The sequence below is a fragment of the Neofelis nebulosa genome, chromosome 2 (genome assembly GCF_028018385.1).
Source record: "Neofelis nebulosa isolate mNeoNeb1 chromosome 2, mNeoNeb1.pri, whole genome shotgun sequence".
In the NCBI taxonomy this organism is placed as follows: Eukaryota; Metazoa; Chordata; class Mammalia; order Carnivora; family Felidae; genus Neofelis; species Neofelis nebulosa.
This window is the reverse complement of record NC_080783.1, coordinates 205,055,080-205,071,067: the sequence shown is the minus strand read 5'-3', so window position 1 is coordinate 205,071,067 and position 15,988 is coordinate 205,055,080. Positions and strand designations below refer to the sequence as shown.

Genomic DNA, 15,988 nt, shown 5'->3' with positions numbered 1-15,988 from the left:
AAAACTGTTCTTGAAAGCAAATTCTGTTTCATATTGCTTCTATTAACATAATGCAGTGGTGCTTCATAATTGCATTTTTCACCACCCCTATTTCTTCCATACCCATTAGAAATATATAATAAAGCAAAGAAAGAGCAGAGAAAGTGGCAATATGAAAAAACCTTTGACACACAGCTAAGTGAGGAAGCTAGGTGTCAGATTATTATACTACTTCTATCACATTTGTGCTTATATTTTTAGAACCAGAAAATTTACCTTATCAAGCAAACCTAAAGTGAAAAACCTGTATTTTCAGAAAAAGTAACTTAATGATTGATTAATCACTCTACAGAAGGGATTCACAAGACAAGTTCCTTGTACTTTAAAATATCATTTGAATGTTAGAAGTCTAACTTACAGATTTTTTTAAGAATACTGTTTTACTTTAAAAGAAACATCAGCATTAGTCAGAGAAAGACAAAAATCATATGACTTCACTCATATGAGGACTTTAAGAGACAAAACAGATGAACATAAGGGAAGGGAAACAAAAATAATATAAAAACAGGGAGGGGAACAAAACGAGAGACTCATAAATATGGAGGACAAACTGAGGGTTGCTGGAGGGGTTGTGGGGGGGGTGGGCTAAATGGGTACGGGGTATTAAGGAATCTACTGAAATCATTGCTTCACTATATACTAATTTGGATGTAAATTTTTAAAAATAAAAAATAAAGCTAAATAAAAAAAATAAGATTAGAAAAAAAATATTCTGGAAAAAAAAAAAAAATCAGCAAATCCATGGTCAACAAAGTCCCCAGTATTATAATCACTGGGGTCCGTGGAAGAAACAGGCTAACAATACTGGTTTACTGGGGGACCTGGGTGACTCCGTCGGTTAAGCATTGGACTTTGGTTCAGGTCACAATCTCACGGTTCGTGGGTTCTAGCCCAGTGTTGAGCTCTGCGCTGACAGTTCAGAGCCTGGAGCCTGCTCTGGATTCTGTGTCTCGCTCTCTCTCTCTGCCCCTCCCTGGCTCACACTCTGTGCCTCTCTCTCTCTCTCTCTCTCTCTCAAAATTAAACATTAAAAAAATAATAGTAAAACAGGGGCGCCTGGGTGGTTCAGAGTCAGCTGAGCGTCCAACTTAGGCTCAGGTCACGATCTCACTGCTTGTGAGTTCAAGCCCTGCGTCGGACTCTGTGCTGACAGCTCAGACCCTGGAGCCTGCTTCGGATTCTGTGTCTCCCTCTCTCTCTGCCCCTCCCTCTTGTGCTGTCTCTCTCTCTCTCTCTCTCAAAAATAAATAAAACGTTAAAAAAAATAATAATAACAATACTGGTTTACTAAGAAAAAGGAGATGGCTTCACTTCAAGATCAGTTTAACTTTAGGACATTAACTTAAAAAGGCGAAAAATAAATAGTATTCAAGAACTAATTAAGCATAATTCCTTTAAAAGTTTCTAAGCTCAATTTTTAATTAACTAAAATGAAATAGCAATGCTTTCCTTATATTAACTTGTTGGTCCCTGTGCCACTCTGGCTCCACATGAACCGTTTGGAGTTAGCACTCAGACATGTGCAGGTAATCCTCCCCACCCCCCACCCCCATCAGAACCAACAGCATCTAATGAACACCGTAACAACAGTCCTTTCTTTACTCACTAAGCATCAAGGCTTGAAAAAAAGTTTTGGCTGTCTACTATCTATCCATCAAATATTTCAATAGTAACAGAGAAAGCCCTCTGAGGCTCTGGAAGCAATAGAGGTAACAGGCAGCACAACATCGTCTTTTGAGTGTCTACGGAGTTCGTCCATCATCCAGCTCTTATTTGCTATTTTGCAAACACAGCAGCTCTTCCTTATACACAATTCAATTTAGGTACCACTAAATAATATACTTTTACATCTCTGTTAAATAAATATACTGGTTTTCTCACACTTCCATTAATCAACCAAAGAATTAAATCTCAATCTACCATTTCCTTTAAATTCCTCTACAAAACATCAGTGCTCTGCTCTTTAAACACGTAAGTGCTTATTATAACGTAAACAAATAAAAACAGAAGTTCCTTCCCAAAATAGCTGTACAATGCCAGCTGAAGAGGCACAGGTACTAGAACCAGACCTGATCTGAGGGCCAAGACACACTAAAAAATACACTTCAAAATTAATACCTATCTCTCTTGTACATTTCGCATCTCAGGGCAATGTCTAAGAACAACGTCTGCAAATGGGTGCTCACTTATAGGATTAATTTATAGTATGTTTTACCCAAAGATGAACCCTTCGTCTTCTCACAACTAAATTTTACTACTGTCAGTCTCAGGCACTGACCCTAATTTCAACTTTCTCAATCAAGAGCTAAAAATTCTTAATGACTGTAGTGAAATATAAAAAGAAACAAAAACTTGGGACGCCTGGGTGGCGCAGTCGGTTAAGTGTCCGACTTCAGCCAGGTCACGATCTCGCGGTCCGTGAGTTCGAGCCCCGCGTCAGGCTCTGGGCTGATGGCTCGGAGCCTGGAGCCTGTTTCCGATTCTGTGTCTCCCTCTCTCTCTGCCCCTCCCCCGTTCAGCTCTGTCTCTTTGTCCCAAAAAAAAAAAAAAAAAAAAAAGTTGAAAAAAAAAAATTAAAAAAAAAAAAAACAAAAACAAAAACTTAAACTTCACAGCATCAAAATGACACCAACTAAAACCAATTTATTAAATTAGCAACCCAATATATTAAAAAACCTCTTATTTTTCTGATTTTTAAAAAACTTTAATTTTCAACAAGTATAGACCAAATCTCATTTAACTTTATAGGAAGAATCCAAACCTTTACACTAAGATTCTGTGGTAACAAACTGCTTGACAGCAGTGGCTTACGCTCATACAGGGATTTCACTGTAGCCAATATTTGCTGTATGCAAGGATACCCAATATATAGGAAGATGCATCTTTTTCAGAGACAATGCAATATAAGAGAACATACATAGTTTACAATTAAGATACCAACTTTGTTTCTAACTGGATACTCAAAATAGCTTATCCTATTAAATGGTTCAAATGCTTTCAGCGAAATCTTAAGAGTACTAACAAACTCCTTTCTTAACTATATAAAACAAAGATACAACAAGTCTCCATTAACGAGCTCATTAATAAAACCAATCCAATGGGCTAAAAAAGTTCATTTTTTTAATTATAAAATAGACCAACTATAAAAACATAGTTTTAAAATTGTATTTTCTAACGTACGATAATATATAATATACAATAACAACGTAATATACAGTAACAATATTATAGTCTTAATTTTTATTCCTAAGGATTTTATAACTAAAGAAATAAGACTAAAATAAATGTAGTAACTGGTAAATATCAACAAGGACATCACTTGCTGGATGATACACTGTAGATAACTTTTTTAGACTGTATTCCCCTCTTGGAGGTGTTTTAGGCTGCCTCAAAATAAGGAAGAGGCAAATGAGCAATTCCATTTTTTACTTTTTTCCCCCCATTTTTTATTTACTTTATGACGGTCTAAGGTAAGAAAACAAAACTTAATGGTAAAACCATCAGAAAAAAGTACATTCGAAGTCGTTCAAGTAAGAAGGCCAAACTACCTACTGTTTAAAAGTAAACAGAATATAAACGTAGATTTGAAAGGGTTCAAAATCTAAGCAGGACGTTAAAAATGAAGAATGGGTTGGGGCAACTGCCTGGGTGTGCAACTGATCTTGGGTTGTGAGTTTGAGCTCCACGTTAGTATGGAGATCGCTTAAAAATAAAAAAAAATCTTAAAAAAAAATGTTTAAATGCTTGGAGTCCCTTTTAATATTGCTAAATATTAAGAAATAGAATACTAGTTGTAATTATGTTTGAAAGAAGTTCAGGGAACAAAGACCAATGAATGTAAACTCTATTCTCTACACAGAGAATATACTGGAATTACTTCTGATATAAATCTAAAAGGTTATGTTAATTGGCGATATCTTTATTCACAAACTAGAAATAATTATCTTTGCTCGTGGTTACCTGGAAGACACCAAATCAGAAAAGGTCCTGCTGTAAACTTACACTTTGGCATACAGTTTTTACCATTTAAAGGATTAGAACTGGCTAACTAACATAAAGGTGTATGAAGAAACCTTTACAAAGGCTCATACAGAAGGAAGGATTGCTTCTTTGCTCAAGGACAAACCAATGTGCTCTACCTTTATCTGATTCTACATCCTTCCCTTGTGTAACCCACTCCCATCAATAAATCTCTCAGGAAATATTGAGTACCCTTTATGTGAGGAGGGTGGGTCAAGAAGGGAGGACAAGCACTGTTCAAAATTACTGACATGAAACAAAAACAGAACGAAGCAATTCTTTGTCCTTAATAACCTCAACCCAAGCAACTAAAACAGTGTGTTGTTGGCTGCACGGTTTTAGAAACTAGTTCTAAGAACTCTACATTCCTTTACGAAGTGTTTGGGCATCTACTAGTCACGTGATTCTCCTTGCTTAGGAGGACAGTAAAATACAGATGGATATCCAAAACGAATAATTATAACTACACTTTGAAAAGAATCCAGTATTCTTCCCCATTATAGAATAGAATAATTTACAAACTGGAAAGATTTCGGCAAACAGCTGAAGAATACTCACTTCTGTTCCAATTCCCGGTTGCACACCCGAGTACACACTGTCTGGCGGAGGACCACCATACTTCCTCTGTCCTGTGGTTACATCCAGAGTATAGCCAGTCCTCTCAAGCAACGCCTAAAGACAATTATACATCTGTTTATACTTGAATTGTAGGCAAATGAAATCTCTAAGCACAGAACACATTTTTGTTACGAACGAGAACAGAAAGACGGGGTAAGGATTATTAAAAATGTGACAGAAGCTAACCCCCGGCTATCTACATACACATACTGCAGCATTCCTCATTTGCATTCTCCTCTACTCCAATGAGAGCTTTCCTTAACTTGTTCCCTTTATATACCATATATCCACCTGTGATTCAATTCAAATAAAATGTTCTCTACTCTTAAAAAATCAGAAGTCCCAGGGTGTCTGGGTGGCTCAGTCGGTTAAGCATCCAACTCTTGATTTCAGTTCAGGTCATGGTCTCGTGGTTCATGGTTCGTGGGTTTGAGCCCCTCAGACTCTGCGCTGACAGTTAGGAGCCCGCTTGGAATTCTCTCTCTCTCTCCCTCTGTCCCTCCCCCAATCACGCTCTCTTTCAAGAACAAATGAATTACAAAAAAATAAAAAATAAATCAGAAGTCCTACCTCCTTCATGCAGCTTTCTTCATTTGCTATTTCTCACATCTTCCTACTCTGACTTTCTATTATAGTCAGGTAAGTTAACCTTTGTTTTGTTTAATCCTTTTGTCTTTACTTCTGCTATATCATAAGCTCTATAAAAACCAGACCATTTCTCATATAGCACGGATTCAAAATATGTGGCAATTACCAAATGAGTATACTCAGGTTCAGAAACAAAAAACAAACAAACAAAAAACAAGCAACTTTATGCTTCCTGATTACCAACTTCTTCCACAACATTATATTAGGTATTGAAGGAATACAGAAAAGAAAGTAAGGGTTTATATTTATAGGAGAGGCCTAAAAAAAACAGAAAAAATGGAAAAAAAGGAAATGCAATGTACCTAAAAAGGGGAGAATTTTACACTTCATGTCTTAAAAATGAGATGGTCCCTGATTTGCAGTGATTTGACTTACAAGTTTTGGCTTCAGGATGGTGTGAAAGTAATATGCATTCAGTAGAAACCACACTTCATATTTTGTTTTTTTTATCTTTTCAATATCCAGTAGGATATTCTCGTGATACTGGGCTGTGGCAGGGAGGCTCAGCTCCCTGTCAGCCATGCGATCACAAGGGTAAGTAACCAATACACTCACAACCATTCTGTACCCATACCGACCACAGTTTTTCACTGTCAGTACAGAACTCTATATAAATTACGTGAGATATCTAACATTTCATTATAAGATGTTTTTACCCAACTCGGCTAATGTTAAGTGTTCTAAACACATTTTAAATTTTTTTTTTTTTCAACGTTTTTTATTTATTTTTGGGACAGAGAGAGACAGAGCATGAACGGGGGAGGGGCAGAGAGAGAGGGAGACACAGAATCGGAAACAGGCTCCAGGCTCCGAGCCATCAGCCCAGAGCCCGATGCGGGGCTCGAACTCACGGACCGCGAGATCGTGACCTGGCTGAAGTCGGACGCTTAACCAACTGCGCCACCCAGGCGCCCCTCTAAACACATTTAAGGTAGGCTAGGCTAGGGGTGCCTCAGTGGCTCAGTCAGTTAAGTGTCCAACTCTTGATTCTGGCTCAGGTCATGCTCTCACAGTAGTAAGGTCCTAATATCAGTTGTGAGGTCCTGAGAACAGGCTCCCACTGGATGTAGAGTCTGCTTGAGATTCTCTCTCCTCTCCCTCTGCCCCTCCCCAGCTTGCACACATATACATAGGTGCTTGCTTGCTCGCTCGCTCTCTCTCTCTCTCTTACAAAAAAAAAAAAAAAAAAAAAAAAAGGCAGGCTAAGCTACAATGTTTGCCAGGTTAAGTGTCATCAGGTGAATTTTCAACTTAGGATATTTTCATCAACTTAAGATGGGTTTACCTAAGTGTAACTCCATCCTAAGTTGAGGAAGATCTATACACAATGTCAAAGCAACAAGAGATTTTAGACATCATCAGGTTTAGTGGTTTTCAAAAATATCTTTGGAGGAACTCTGGGATTCCAGAGTTATCTCAAGCTCTCTATTCTTCTACCTTTGACTCAAAAAGAGCTGCTCTACCTTGAAGCACAGAAATAAATGTTGATACACAATAAAAACACACTACATATATTACATACTTACACATTACTTGTCTAATATGTCATATGCACATATCACATGTATAATACATACCTTACCAAGAGCAAATACCCAGCCTGAGGGAAATAACATAGGCCTATTCAATACACGCTAGTAAGTTTTCCTTAAAAATAACTATTATGTCAGATGGGCTTTTCATGTATTTATTTATTTATTTTTTTAATTTTTTTAACATTTATTTATTTTTGAGACAGCGAGAGACAGAGCATGAACAGGGGAGGGGCAGAGAGAGAGGGAGACACAGAATCTGAAACAGGCTCCGGGCTCTGAGCTGTCAGCACAGAGCCCGACGCGGGGCTCGAACTCACGGACCGTGAGATGATGACCTGAGCCAAAGTCGGACGCTTAACCGACCGAGCAACCCAGGCGCCCCTCATATATTTATTTTTTAAGTGTACTTATTTATTTTGAGGGAGAGAGCAGGGGAGGGGCAGAGAGAGAGAGGGAGAGAGAGAATCCCAAGAAGGCTCCGTGCTGTCAGCACAGAGCCCGATGCAGGGCTTGATCTCAGGAGCCACCCAGATGCCCCTCACGTGTTCATTTTAAAAATACAGGGGTGCTTGGGTAGCTCAGTGGGTTGAACATCCAACTCTTGATTTTGGCTCAGGTCAGGGTCTCACTGTTCAAGAGTCTGAGCCCTGCACTGGGCTCTGCGCTAAGAGCATGGAACCTGTTTGGGATTCTCTCTCTCCCTCTCTCTCTCTGCCCCACCCCTGCTCCCACTCTCTCTCTCAAAATAAATAAGTAAATACTTAAAAAAAAAAAAAAAATAAGAATGAGTTATGCCATTTTATAGATGAGGGGGTAAAAGGTACAAAAGGAGGTTTATGTAAACCAGTTCCATGATAGAAGCCACAAGTTCTATTTCCTGTCTAAAACAGAAGACTGCACAAACAGCTTCATTAAATAAAGTAACTATTTCAACTTGAAAAGTCTATCTCTGTGGCAATAAAACATCAACATCCATTTAACAAAGGAATTAGGTTCACTGGTCTTTCACCAAAAGCCCTATATTCACCTTTCAGGGAAGTTTATCTCAAGGAAAGTAACAGTAATGGGTGCTAGTTACACAGTTCTTGCTACATTCCAGGCATTATTCCAAGCACGTGACATATCTTAATTCCTTTAATCCTCACAACTCTATGATATGGGTACTATCACTCTTCCCAGTGTACAAACAAGGACACTGAAGTAGATAAAGAGAAACAAAGTGCTTAGAAAGAAACCAAACCAAGAGACATGACTGAATCAATCTAAAAAGCTATTATCAGAAGCATCAATAAACATGTACCATGCACAGCCAGAAGAACAAGCAATGAGGCAAGAGTTTGAATTAGGGCTTTTCACCAAACATACAATTGAATGTTTGCCCCTGAAATGCTTCTTAATTTTCCTTAGATTATCTCATTTCTAAAACACTAGTTTAAAAACAAACAAACAAACAAAAAAAGTGGAACTGTAAAAACTTCCTAGAAAACATGAAAAAAACATTCAATCTCCTCATTAAACTTAGTATCACCACGACTACCCAAGTCAAGTTTTACCTTGATCTTTGCTTCATCAGGTCCCTTTGTGGACTCTTGCACCTTGCTCCCCTGCTTCTCCCTTTGCCTGTAGGTCTTCATAACTCCACATAAAAATGCACTTTTGTTCTAGAACAGGCAAGTAATTCAATGAAAAAGAACCACCAGGAATTGTCGAAAGGTCAAATACATAATTAAATTACAATTTCAAAAGACAAGAATTTTAACAAAATATTTACTCATTAATTCACCCAACAAATATCTGCTGAGAGGCTACTATGTACTGGAGACTGGAGCAGAGGGTAAGAGCTTACCTTCCACACTGGCAAAACCGTCTTCTATTTTGTTCATATTCAAGTGCGTCTGGATTATCTTTGCCAGACATTCCAAAACTATTCTTATCTACATTATTTCCCCCAAGATAATAAAACAGAATCAGAGAACCCCAAAATGTTTAAGATCGCAGGAATCTAAACATGTAAAAACCTACTAATAACAATGAGCAAACCCTGTTTTTAAAGTAACTTACTGCAAAGCGGGGCGAGACTTTTACTTTACACTTTTGTTTCTGAAAACTCTTTGCCATAAGCAGGTTTTTCTTTTCTTTGGACTAATTTTTTTAAAAGAAGCGGAGGTAGTCACTAACAAAAAAATACCAACTTTCTCAGGAAAAAAAGTAATGGTAAAGTAATTTCAGATCATGAGTTGTTCAAAGGCATGTCTAGCAATGGCCTTACCTGAACATGTGATAAGTCACTTTCCTTGAACTGTTGTAGTACAGACAGAGCTCCTTCTTCATTAAATTCCCTGAGAGCATCAATTGCTCTTTCATCAAGATCGACATAAGCTACCAATCCTAAAAATTAAATTGAAAAGGGGTAATGTTACTGCAACAAAAGGGATAATCTAAACTGTGCTATGCTATCAATGTTTAATCAAGAGTTGTTATATTCGACACTATTACTAACCAACTGCATTTTCACTGAATATGCAAATAGGCAGCTATACAAATACTATATACACAGAAAGGTCAAGAGTACAAATATGAAAATAAGAGATAAAATGTCAACAACTTATAAACATAAATTTCAATCCCCACATCCCACAAAAACCCCACAAAAATCCTAACCCCGTTTCCCACTCCCCAAAAAGTTTAAGGTTTGGAAGTTAAATCTGATGCACACACTGTACTACAGATTAAGCACTAATATAACAAACTCTGATTTATGTTAGAGTAGTAAGCATACACTGTATTCCCCAAGGATCAACCTTCAAATTATATGGACTGCTGTAGTCGTTGCTAACCACACAAGAGGTGGGAGAAAAAAAAAAAAAAGAAACCATTTTTATTAAATAATTCTTTCCACTCTCCAAAAGGTATCAAAGGCTTTTCCTCCTTAGCACCAAAGAGAAAATGAAATTGATTTGTTTATCTGAGCATCCACTTTGCTGCAATCAGAATGTGGAAAGGCATAATTTTAAACTCTTCTACAAATGCAAGTGCAGCTTGATTAATCAATTCTGAAAGTCATTTAAGGCAATCTTTTGTTCTTTTGATGTGTGTCAAGCTGAGGTTTAAAAGATGCTGTGGTGTTCACAACACTGTCAGTAATGACTATTTTTTTTCAAATGGCATTAAGGACTTTACTGTGGACTTACAAGTAAACTATACAGAAAATATATTGGCACTGCAATCTATACATATATTAACTGCACACAGAACAACTACTCAATTTATAATATAGTTTCTTGAGTCTGTTAAGTTTGTGTTGTGTTTCTCTCTATGTAAGAATATATTTCAGAATTGATCCAATGTAAAATGGAAATATTTGGCAGATTAAAACCCGAGTCCATATGAACTAACATCAAAAGTGACTCCATTTTGATAAAGCCAAAAAGAACGTTATTCCATACAATAAATATATTTTAAATAAATGTAATGCCATTTGTAAAGTTACTTTAAGAAAATGTTGCCAAGATTTGTTTTAAAAGCTCAAGATGAGCATGCCTAAATAATTGGAGTTTCCTTACTTCCATATTCCATACCACCACCCAAAGCCACAACTCAGGACACCCATCAATCCATTCTGTCAATCCAACCCTACACCCAAACCATCAGCCTCTTATCAATAACAAACACTCTACAAGAGAGCATCTCTGAGCAAATCACTGCCAATTCTCTATGGCAGAATGTCACAGCAAGTTCCTGAGGACTGATTTTCAAATGGAACCATCACCCAGGAGTCATTTTTAGAAAGTCATTTTAACGTCTAAAATTATCCTAAGCTTCTCAGATTTGAAAAAAAAAAAAAAAATTTTAAGGACAAAAAAACAGATATTTGTTACTAGAGTACTTAAGACACATTTGTCAGACAATTCAATTCTCTCTCCCAAATCTGGAATAGGCACACAAAACACAGAGGAAGAAAGTTTCCATCTATGGCCCCAAAGGGGGAGGACACATTTATTTATGAACAACACTCCCTAAGGGTAAATATTTCTCTCCCTCTTTAAAACTTCAAACCACTTACAACCAACCATATTAAGGTATTCATATTTGCTTAAGCACTTATCCATGGGACTTCTAGATTTTTTTTAAAAGCAGCTGTTACAAACCAAACACTTCCAAATTACTGAGAGATGTGGATTTTTGTCTATTAGAAACTTAGACAGGCCACAAACTCTCAAGAAGTCTGACATTTATTATCGTTTCAGACAATACAGTCTCACCAGTCCTCTTATTATGCCACCTAATCAGACCTAAGCTGATTTAACAATCACTTTAAGAAGCTAAAAGTAGAAAAGTAAAAGCAAAATGATGACTGATTTAGATTAAGAAAATGTAAAATTTGGTATGCTGAAACATACATTTTAATTGGTGGTAAATCTAAGACAAATTGATGTACCGTTCTGAAACAACTAAGACTGCATATTCAACACTAAGAAGGCTTCAAAATAATGAAATAAGAATATCAAAGTCAAACCCAATATGCCCTCAATGAAGGGAAAGTAACAAACATTCAGCTCTACATAGATCAGAAACAATAAGTATTATTTAACCTTAAAAAAAAATCTATAAAATTCAAAGTGGTTTGCCCTCACTTTCATAACCAGTCAGAAACAAGAAATGCATATTATACCTGTCTGAAATATTTCATCAAGTCTTTCTGCCACCTTCTGTGGGAGGCCTGCCTCTATCAGTGTCTTGTAGTGTTCTGTGTGAGTTACACTGGAAGTATCCATTGGTTCTTCCTCTTCTTTTAACTGTACCGCATTACCATTCACCTGATTAGCCATTTTATTATGCTGCTGGAAAAAATTCAGGAGCTATATTACATTAAGCCAGAAATAACTAGTTTGTAGGACAATGCATGATTTATCTAAACTAATTTGTATACATGCTGCTAATAAACTCTATCAAAATAATATTATATGCCTTTTGTGATGTATCTGACCTAAATTTGCAATAATAATCCTGTAAAACCATAAAAAATGTACATGGAAGCATCAGATGTTTAAGGAACTTCATGTACACCAGGTTAAAAAAAGGCTTGAATTTACTAAAGGTAGAATTGCTGATTAACAAAAGCAGCTGTTGTGTCCTCACAAGCATATCAACAAATCACAAAATCCTAAAAAGCCCATCAGCTCTCAATTCTTACACAGTTTTAAAAGTTTGATTTAGAAACAATGAACACCCACAGACCACTTAATCAAAGTTTAGGGACTTTCAAATTATCCTAGTTCTGCTTCAAATCTAGGATAGGTGTGAAATAAATGCTCTGCTGTCTCTAGTTCAACATGCTGGTGGTTTGGGTTTTCTCCGCCTCACTTAAAAAAGAAACAACACAACTTGACATTAATTTTTGTTCTAAAATTAATTTGCTGTTTTCCCATTCACAGATTTAAAAGAAAAAATGACCAAGTTTAAAAGCTAAATGATTGTGTTAAGTCCACATAAAATAAAACACGAGCTATAATTGAGGTTGCTTCTTTAAAAAAAAAAAAAAAAATCATGAGTACGTATCGAATTTTTCGTATCAGTAAAATAAAGCTCCAAAAACATATTGAAGAATGGACAGCTAACTTCTTCCAAATAGTTTCAACAAACATTACCTAAATTAGGGTAAACTTAGGTCAGATGTCCCAGATTAACCTACCCAAATTATTTTTTTGTATGTTCAACCTGTATGTAATGCTGAAATGGACCAACTCCCTGAAGAGAGAGATTAGATAATAAAACCGTATAAGGCCAGTCTCTATACTGCCTCTAAAAGACAGGGAATTAAAGTGCACTGGTCTCTAGTGAATGTGATGAAGATAATAAGCAGCAGAATAAAGACATTGCAACAAATACTGAAATAAAGGACATGAAGGTGGATCTCAAGAAGAAGCCTACTTTTCTTGATGAACCTCAAGGTACCCTAGTTAGCTAGAAAGAAAATACAAGCTTCCTAAAAAGCACTAAAACCCGCGATAACCACACTTCCAAATTGCTTATCAACCACTGTGCAAATGCAGCAGGTGCAGTTTTCTGACCTATAACAACTTCTTTTCATCTCCAAGTCCACAGATATTTAGTTGACATTAATGAAAAAGGGAGGAAGACCAAGGGGAAGGAGGTAATAGAGAACAGGAAGAGAGGAAAATGCAGAAAGGGTTATTCGGAAAATAAGATAAATATGACTTCTTATGATTACAAACGTTAAGACTTGATAGCCCACTAATGTCTATACAGACGCAGACTCTGGTTAAAACTCTGGGTGGAGAAATGTTTCTCAAGGCAAGCCTCAAATTCTGATGAATTGGCAAAAACGAAAACATTCAAAACTGGCACGCTTTTGATCAAGAAACTACTTACAGTGTAAGATGAATACGTTTACTGATTAATACAACCTATTTCTATAAAGATGCACTCTAAAGTCCAAAATCTGTGAACATATAGTTCTGTTTGCCCACGTTCCCCCACCCTCAAATACAACCATTAAGATCATCAGAACTCAAAAGTTCTCAGTATCACAAGACCCTTACAGTATTGCACCTGGGAATTCTATCAGCCACAGAAAAGAAGCAAATTTTTAACAGGAAAGTTCAACGAACATCTGGTGAGGTGGTATTTTTTTTAAGCATGTGTAAAGCAAAAAGACAAGTTGGTCATTAAGCACAAGATAGAAACATTTATGACCATCATTTCATTGCAAAGGCTCTCCTACAAGTTGATTCTGAAATTGGTTGGAATTTTCAAAAAGTTTGTAAACTTTAACGACAAAAAAAGTAAAATAATTAGATTCCAGAAAATAAAACCTTTCGGACCAAGGAAAAAACCTCTCTCAAGCCAAATACAATGTGCTCATTTAAAAAAAAAAATAAAAAAAGTCTTTTATGTCATAGGAGATCGTTTAAAACTCTTGTGTCAATTCAACACAATGCCACACAGCCAAACCATATTTCTGGATGCAGCAAATGTACTGTGACTAGAGTCATTTGATAAGCATTTTTGCAAAAAGGAAACATTTAAATAAGATTTTAAAGGGCTGCTGGGAGATTTGGGAAGTCAGCACTAGCCCCTCCCTGACTTTTTCTTGAACATCTCTGCGCAAATTCTTCATTTTAAGAGACGGGCTTTAAAAGGACCAAAGAAATGAAAACTAACGGTTATCTCACGGGCTAGGAGTGTCAAGCCCTTATCCTACGACTGACTCACGAGACATAAATTCAGCCTCTTGAGGGACAGCAAAAATCTCAAACAGGTCAGTGTGAAAGGACCGAACCTTTCAAGAACCCCTTGGCTTTAAGTTTCATCTTGTGGCAACACGGTTACTGCCGCCTAAGAAAAAGAATCGTCCTTCCAATTTGGTGCGCCTGTGACAGTCTCAGAATCGTGCCTCTCAGACGCCGCTCGAAGCCTAAGTTTCGTGGCCTCTAGTAGTCATTTTTTCCTTCAAATCTCGGCTCGCAGCATGCAGCGTGGGGGAGGGGAGGAAGGAAGGCTTCCTACACGGATCGGCCCCTGGGCTCCAGCTCGCACAAAAGTTTTCTCCCGGCTCAGGTAACCCCGGGTTTGCATCCCGCCCCCTGCCCACCCCACCCCTCAGGCCCGTCCCGATCAGTAACACATCCCACTCGTGGCTAGGCCGGCCGAGACGAGAGCGAAGCGGCTCCGGAGTGGGAGGGGGGGGGAGGGAGACGAAGGGGCCGCGGGCGCCCTTAGGCCGCCCGGCCGGCCGCGTGGAGCGGCCGGCGGAGGCGGGAAAAACACGGCCATCCCCAGCAGGCCGCGCGGAGAGCAACCGGCGGCGTGGACCGCGGGCCGAGGGTTGGAGGGGCGGGGGGAGGATGCGCAAGGGCGAGGAGGCGCCTCGGCGGGGCTAGGCCCTCCGCGGCGCGGCCGGACGAGGCCGAAGCCGCAGCCGCCCCCAGCCCATCCCCACCCCCACCCCGGGGCCTCGGTGCGAAAACGAAACTGGGGCCGAGGCGCCGAGCCCGGGATGGGCCCCGTCGGGTCGGATCGGGGCTCCCGGCCCCTCCCCCCACGGGCCGGCGCGAGACTCACCAGGGCAGAGCTGGGGCCGCCGGCCGGGCCCGTGAGAATCAGCGCGAGGCGCTTTGAAAACGACTAGAAATGGCGCGCGCGCCACCCCCTCCCCCCCTCATGGACAGAGACGCGATCCCGGCAGCACGCGGGGTTTCCCGGAACTGCTTCCAGGGACTCCCAGTGGCCGGGCAATCATTTCGCGCGGCGGCCTGAAAGGCAGCCCAGGCGCCCAATAGTAGCGAGAAGCAGCGGCTCACGCAGGGGGACAAGGGAGCCAATCGATGAAGCCATCGGCTGAGCCAATGAGCGAAGTCAGCGCCGCCGGCTGGGGCGCCTCCGGGGCGGGGGCAGGAACACAAAGGGGTCTGTGGTGAAGCCCCGGGTAGAGGCGAGGCTGCGGGGCACCAGGCCCTGAAAAGCCGGGGTTCTTCCTTCCTCGTCCGCCGCCGGGGCGAGACCGAAAACCTAGGCCTCAGGCCGCGTGGCCGCCTCCGGAACCCCGCCCCCTGCTGCCCCCGCGGGCCTCGCTCCGCCGCGACCCTCCCGTCCCTTCGCCCGCGCCGAGGCGTCCCTAATCCCTCTCGCGCCGCCGGCGTTCGCCCCAGACACGCCCACCGCCACGCGGTCGGGCCTCCCTCTGGGTCATCTTTTGGGCGCTGGTTGGAACGCGGTTTAAGAATGATTTGGCCGGCCGTCTGGCTGTAGAGTTTCACGTAGAAAATCATCCCTCGGATCGGAAAATTGCCCCCCGGCTCCCTTCCACACGTCATTGGGTCAGCTCAGAATGTGAGGGAAATCGCCAAAGTTGGCATGACCCAAGAGCAGTGTCAACTCACACGTGCTGGAACGGGGACCTTTTTTCCCACAGGGTTTGAAGCTCATTTTTTATGAAGTAGTAAGGCAGACATACGCATGCGTGAAGCCAAAAGAGCTGTGCGGGGCGGGGGGGGGGGGGGGGGGGAAGAGCTAAGTCCCAAAGGAAGCAAATTCCTGTTATTCCTAAGCCTATTTCTCACCCTCCGCCCTTACCGGTTTGTTCCCTATCTCGCCTTAGCCCAAAG

General features: G+C 40.1%; 1 protein-coding gene across 3 annotated transcripts in view; it reads right to left on the bottom strand.

Annotated features, from left to right (window-relative positions):
- The window catches only part of HNRNPR (heterogeneous nuclear ribonucleoprotein R), a 32,592-nt gene extending 17,493 nt beyond the window's left edge, over positions 1-15,099 (bottom strand). The window contains exons 1-5 of one of the 3 annotated variants that reach the window (XM_058718677.1): positions 14,946-15,099; positions 11,533-11,698; positions 9,130-9,248; positions 8,414-8,521; positions 4,618-4,731 (exon numbers count right to left, since the gene is read on the bottom strand). In XM_058718677.1, the coding sequence (XP_058574660.1) occupies positions 4,618-4,731; positions 8,414-8,521; positions 9,130-9,248; positions 11,533-11,689 (498 nt within the window). In that variant the 5' untranslated portion in view covers positions 11,690-11,698; positions 14,946-15,099. Of the gene's footprint in view, positions 1-4,617; positions 4,732-8,413; positions 8,522-9,129; positions 9,249-11,532; positions 11,702-14,945 lie in introns of all 3 variants that reach the window. The other 2 variants (XM_058718676.1, XM_058718678.1) reach the window with 2 other exon arrangements.
- Positions 15,100-15,988: the final 889 nt, after the last annotated feature.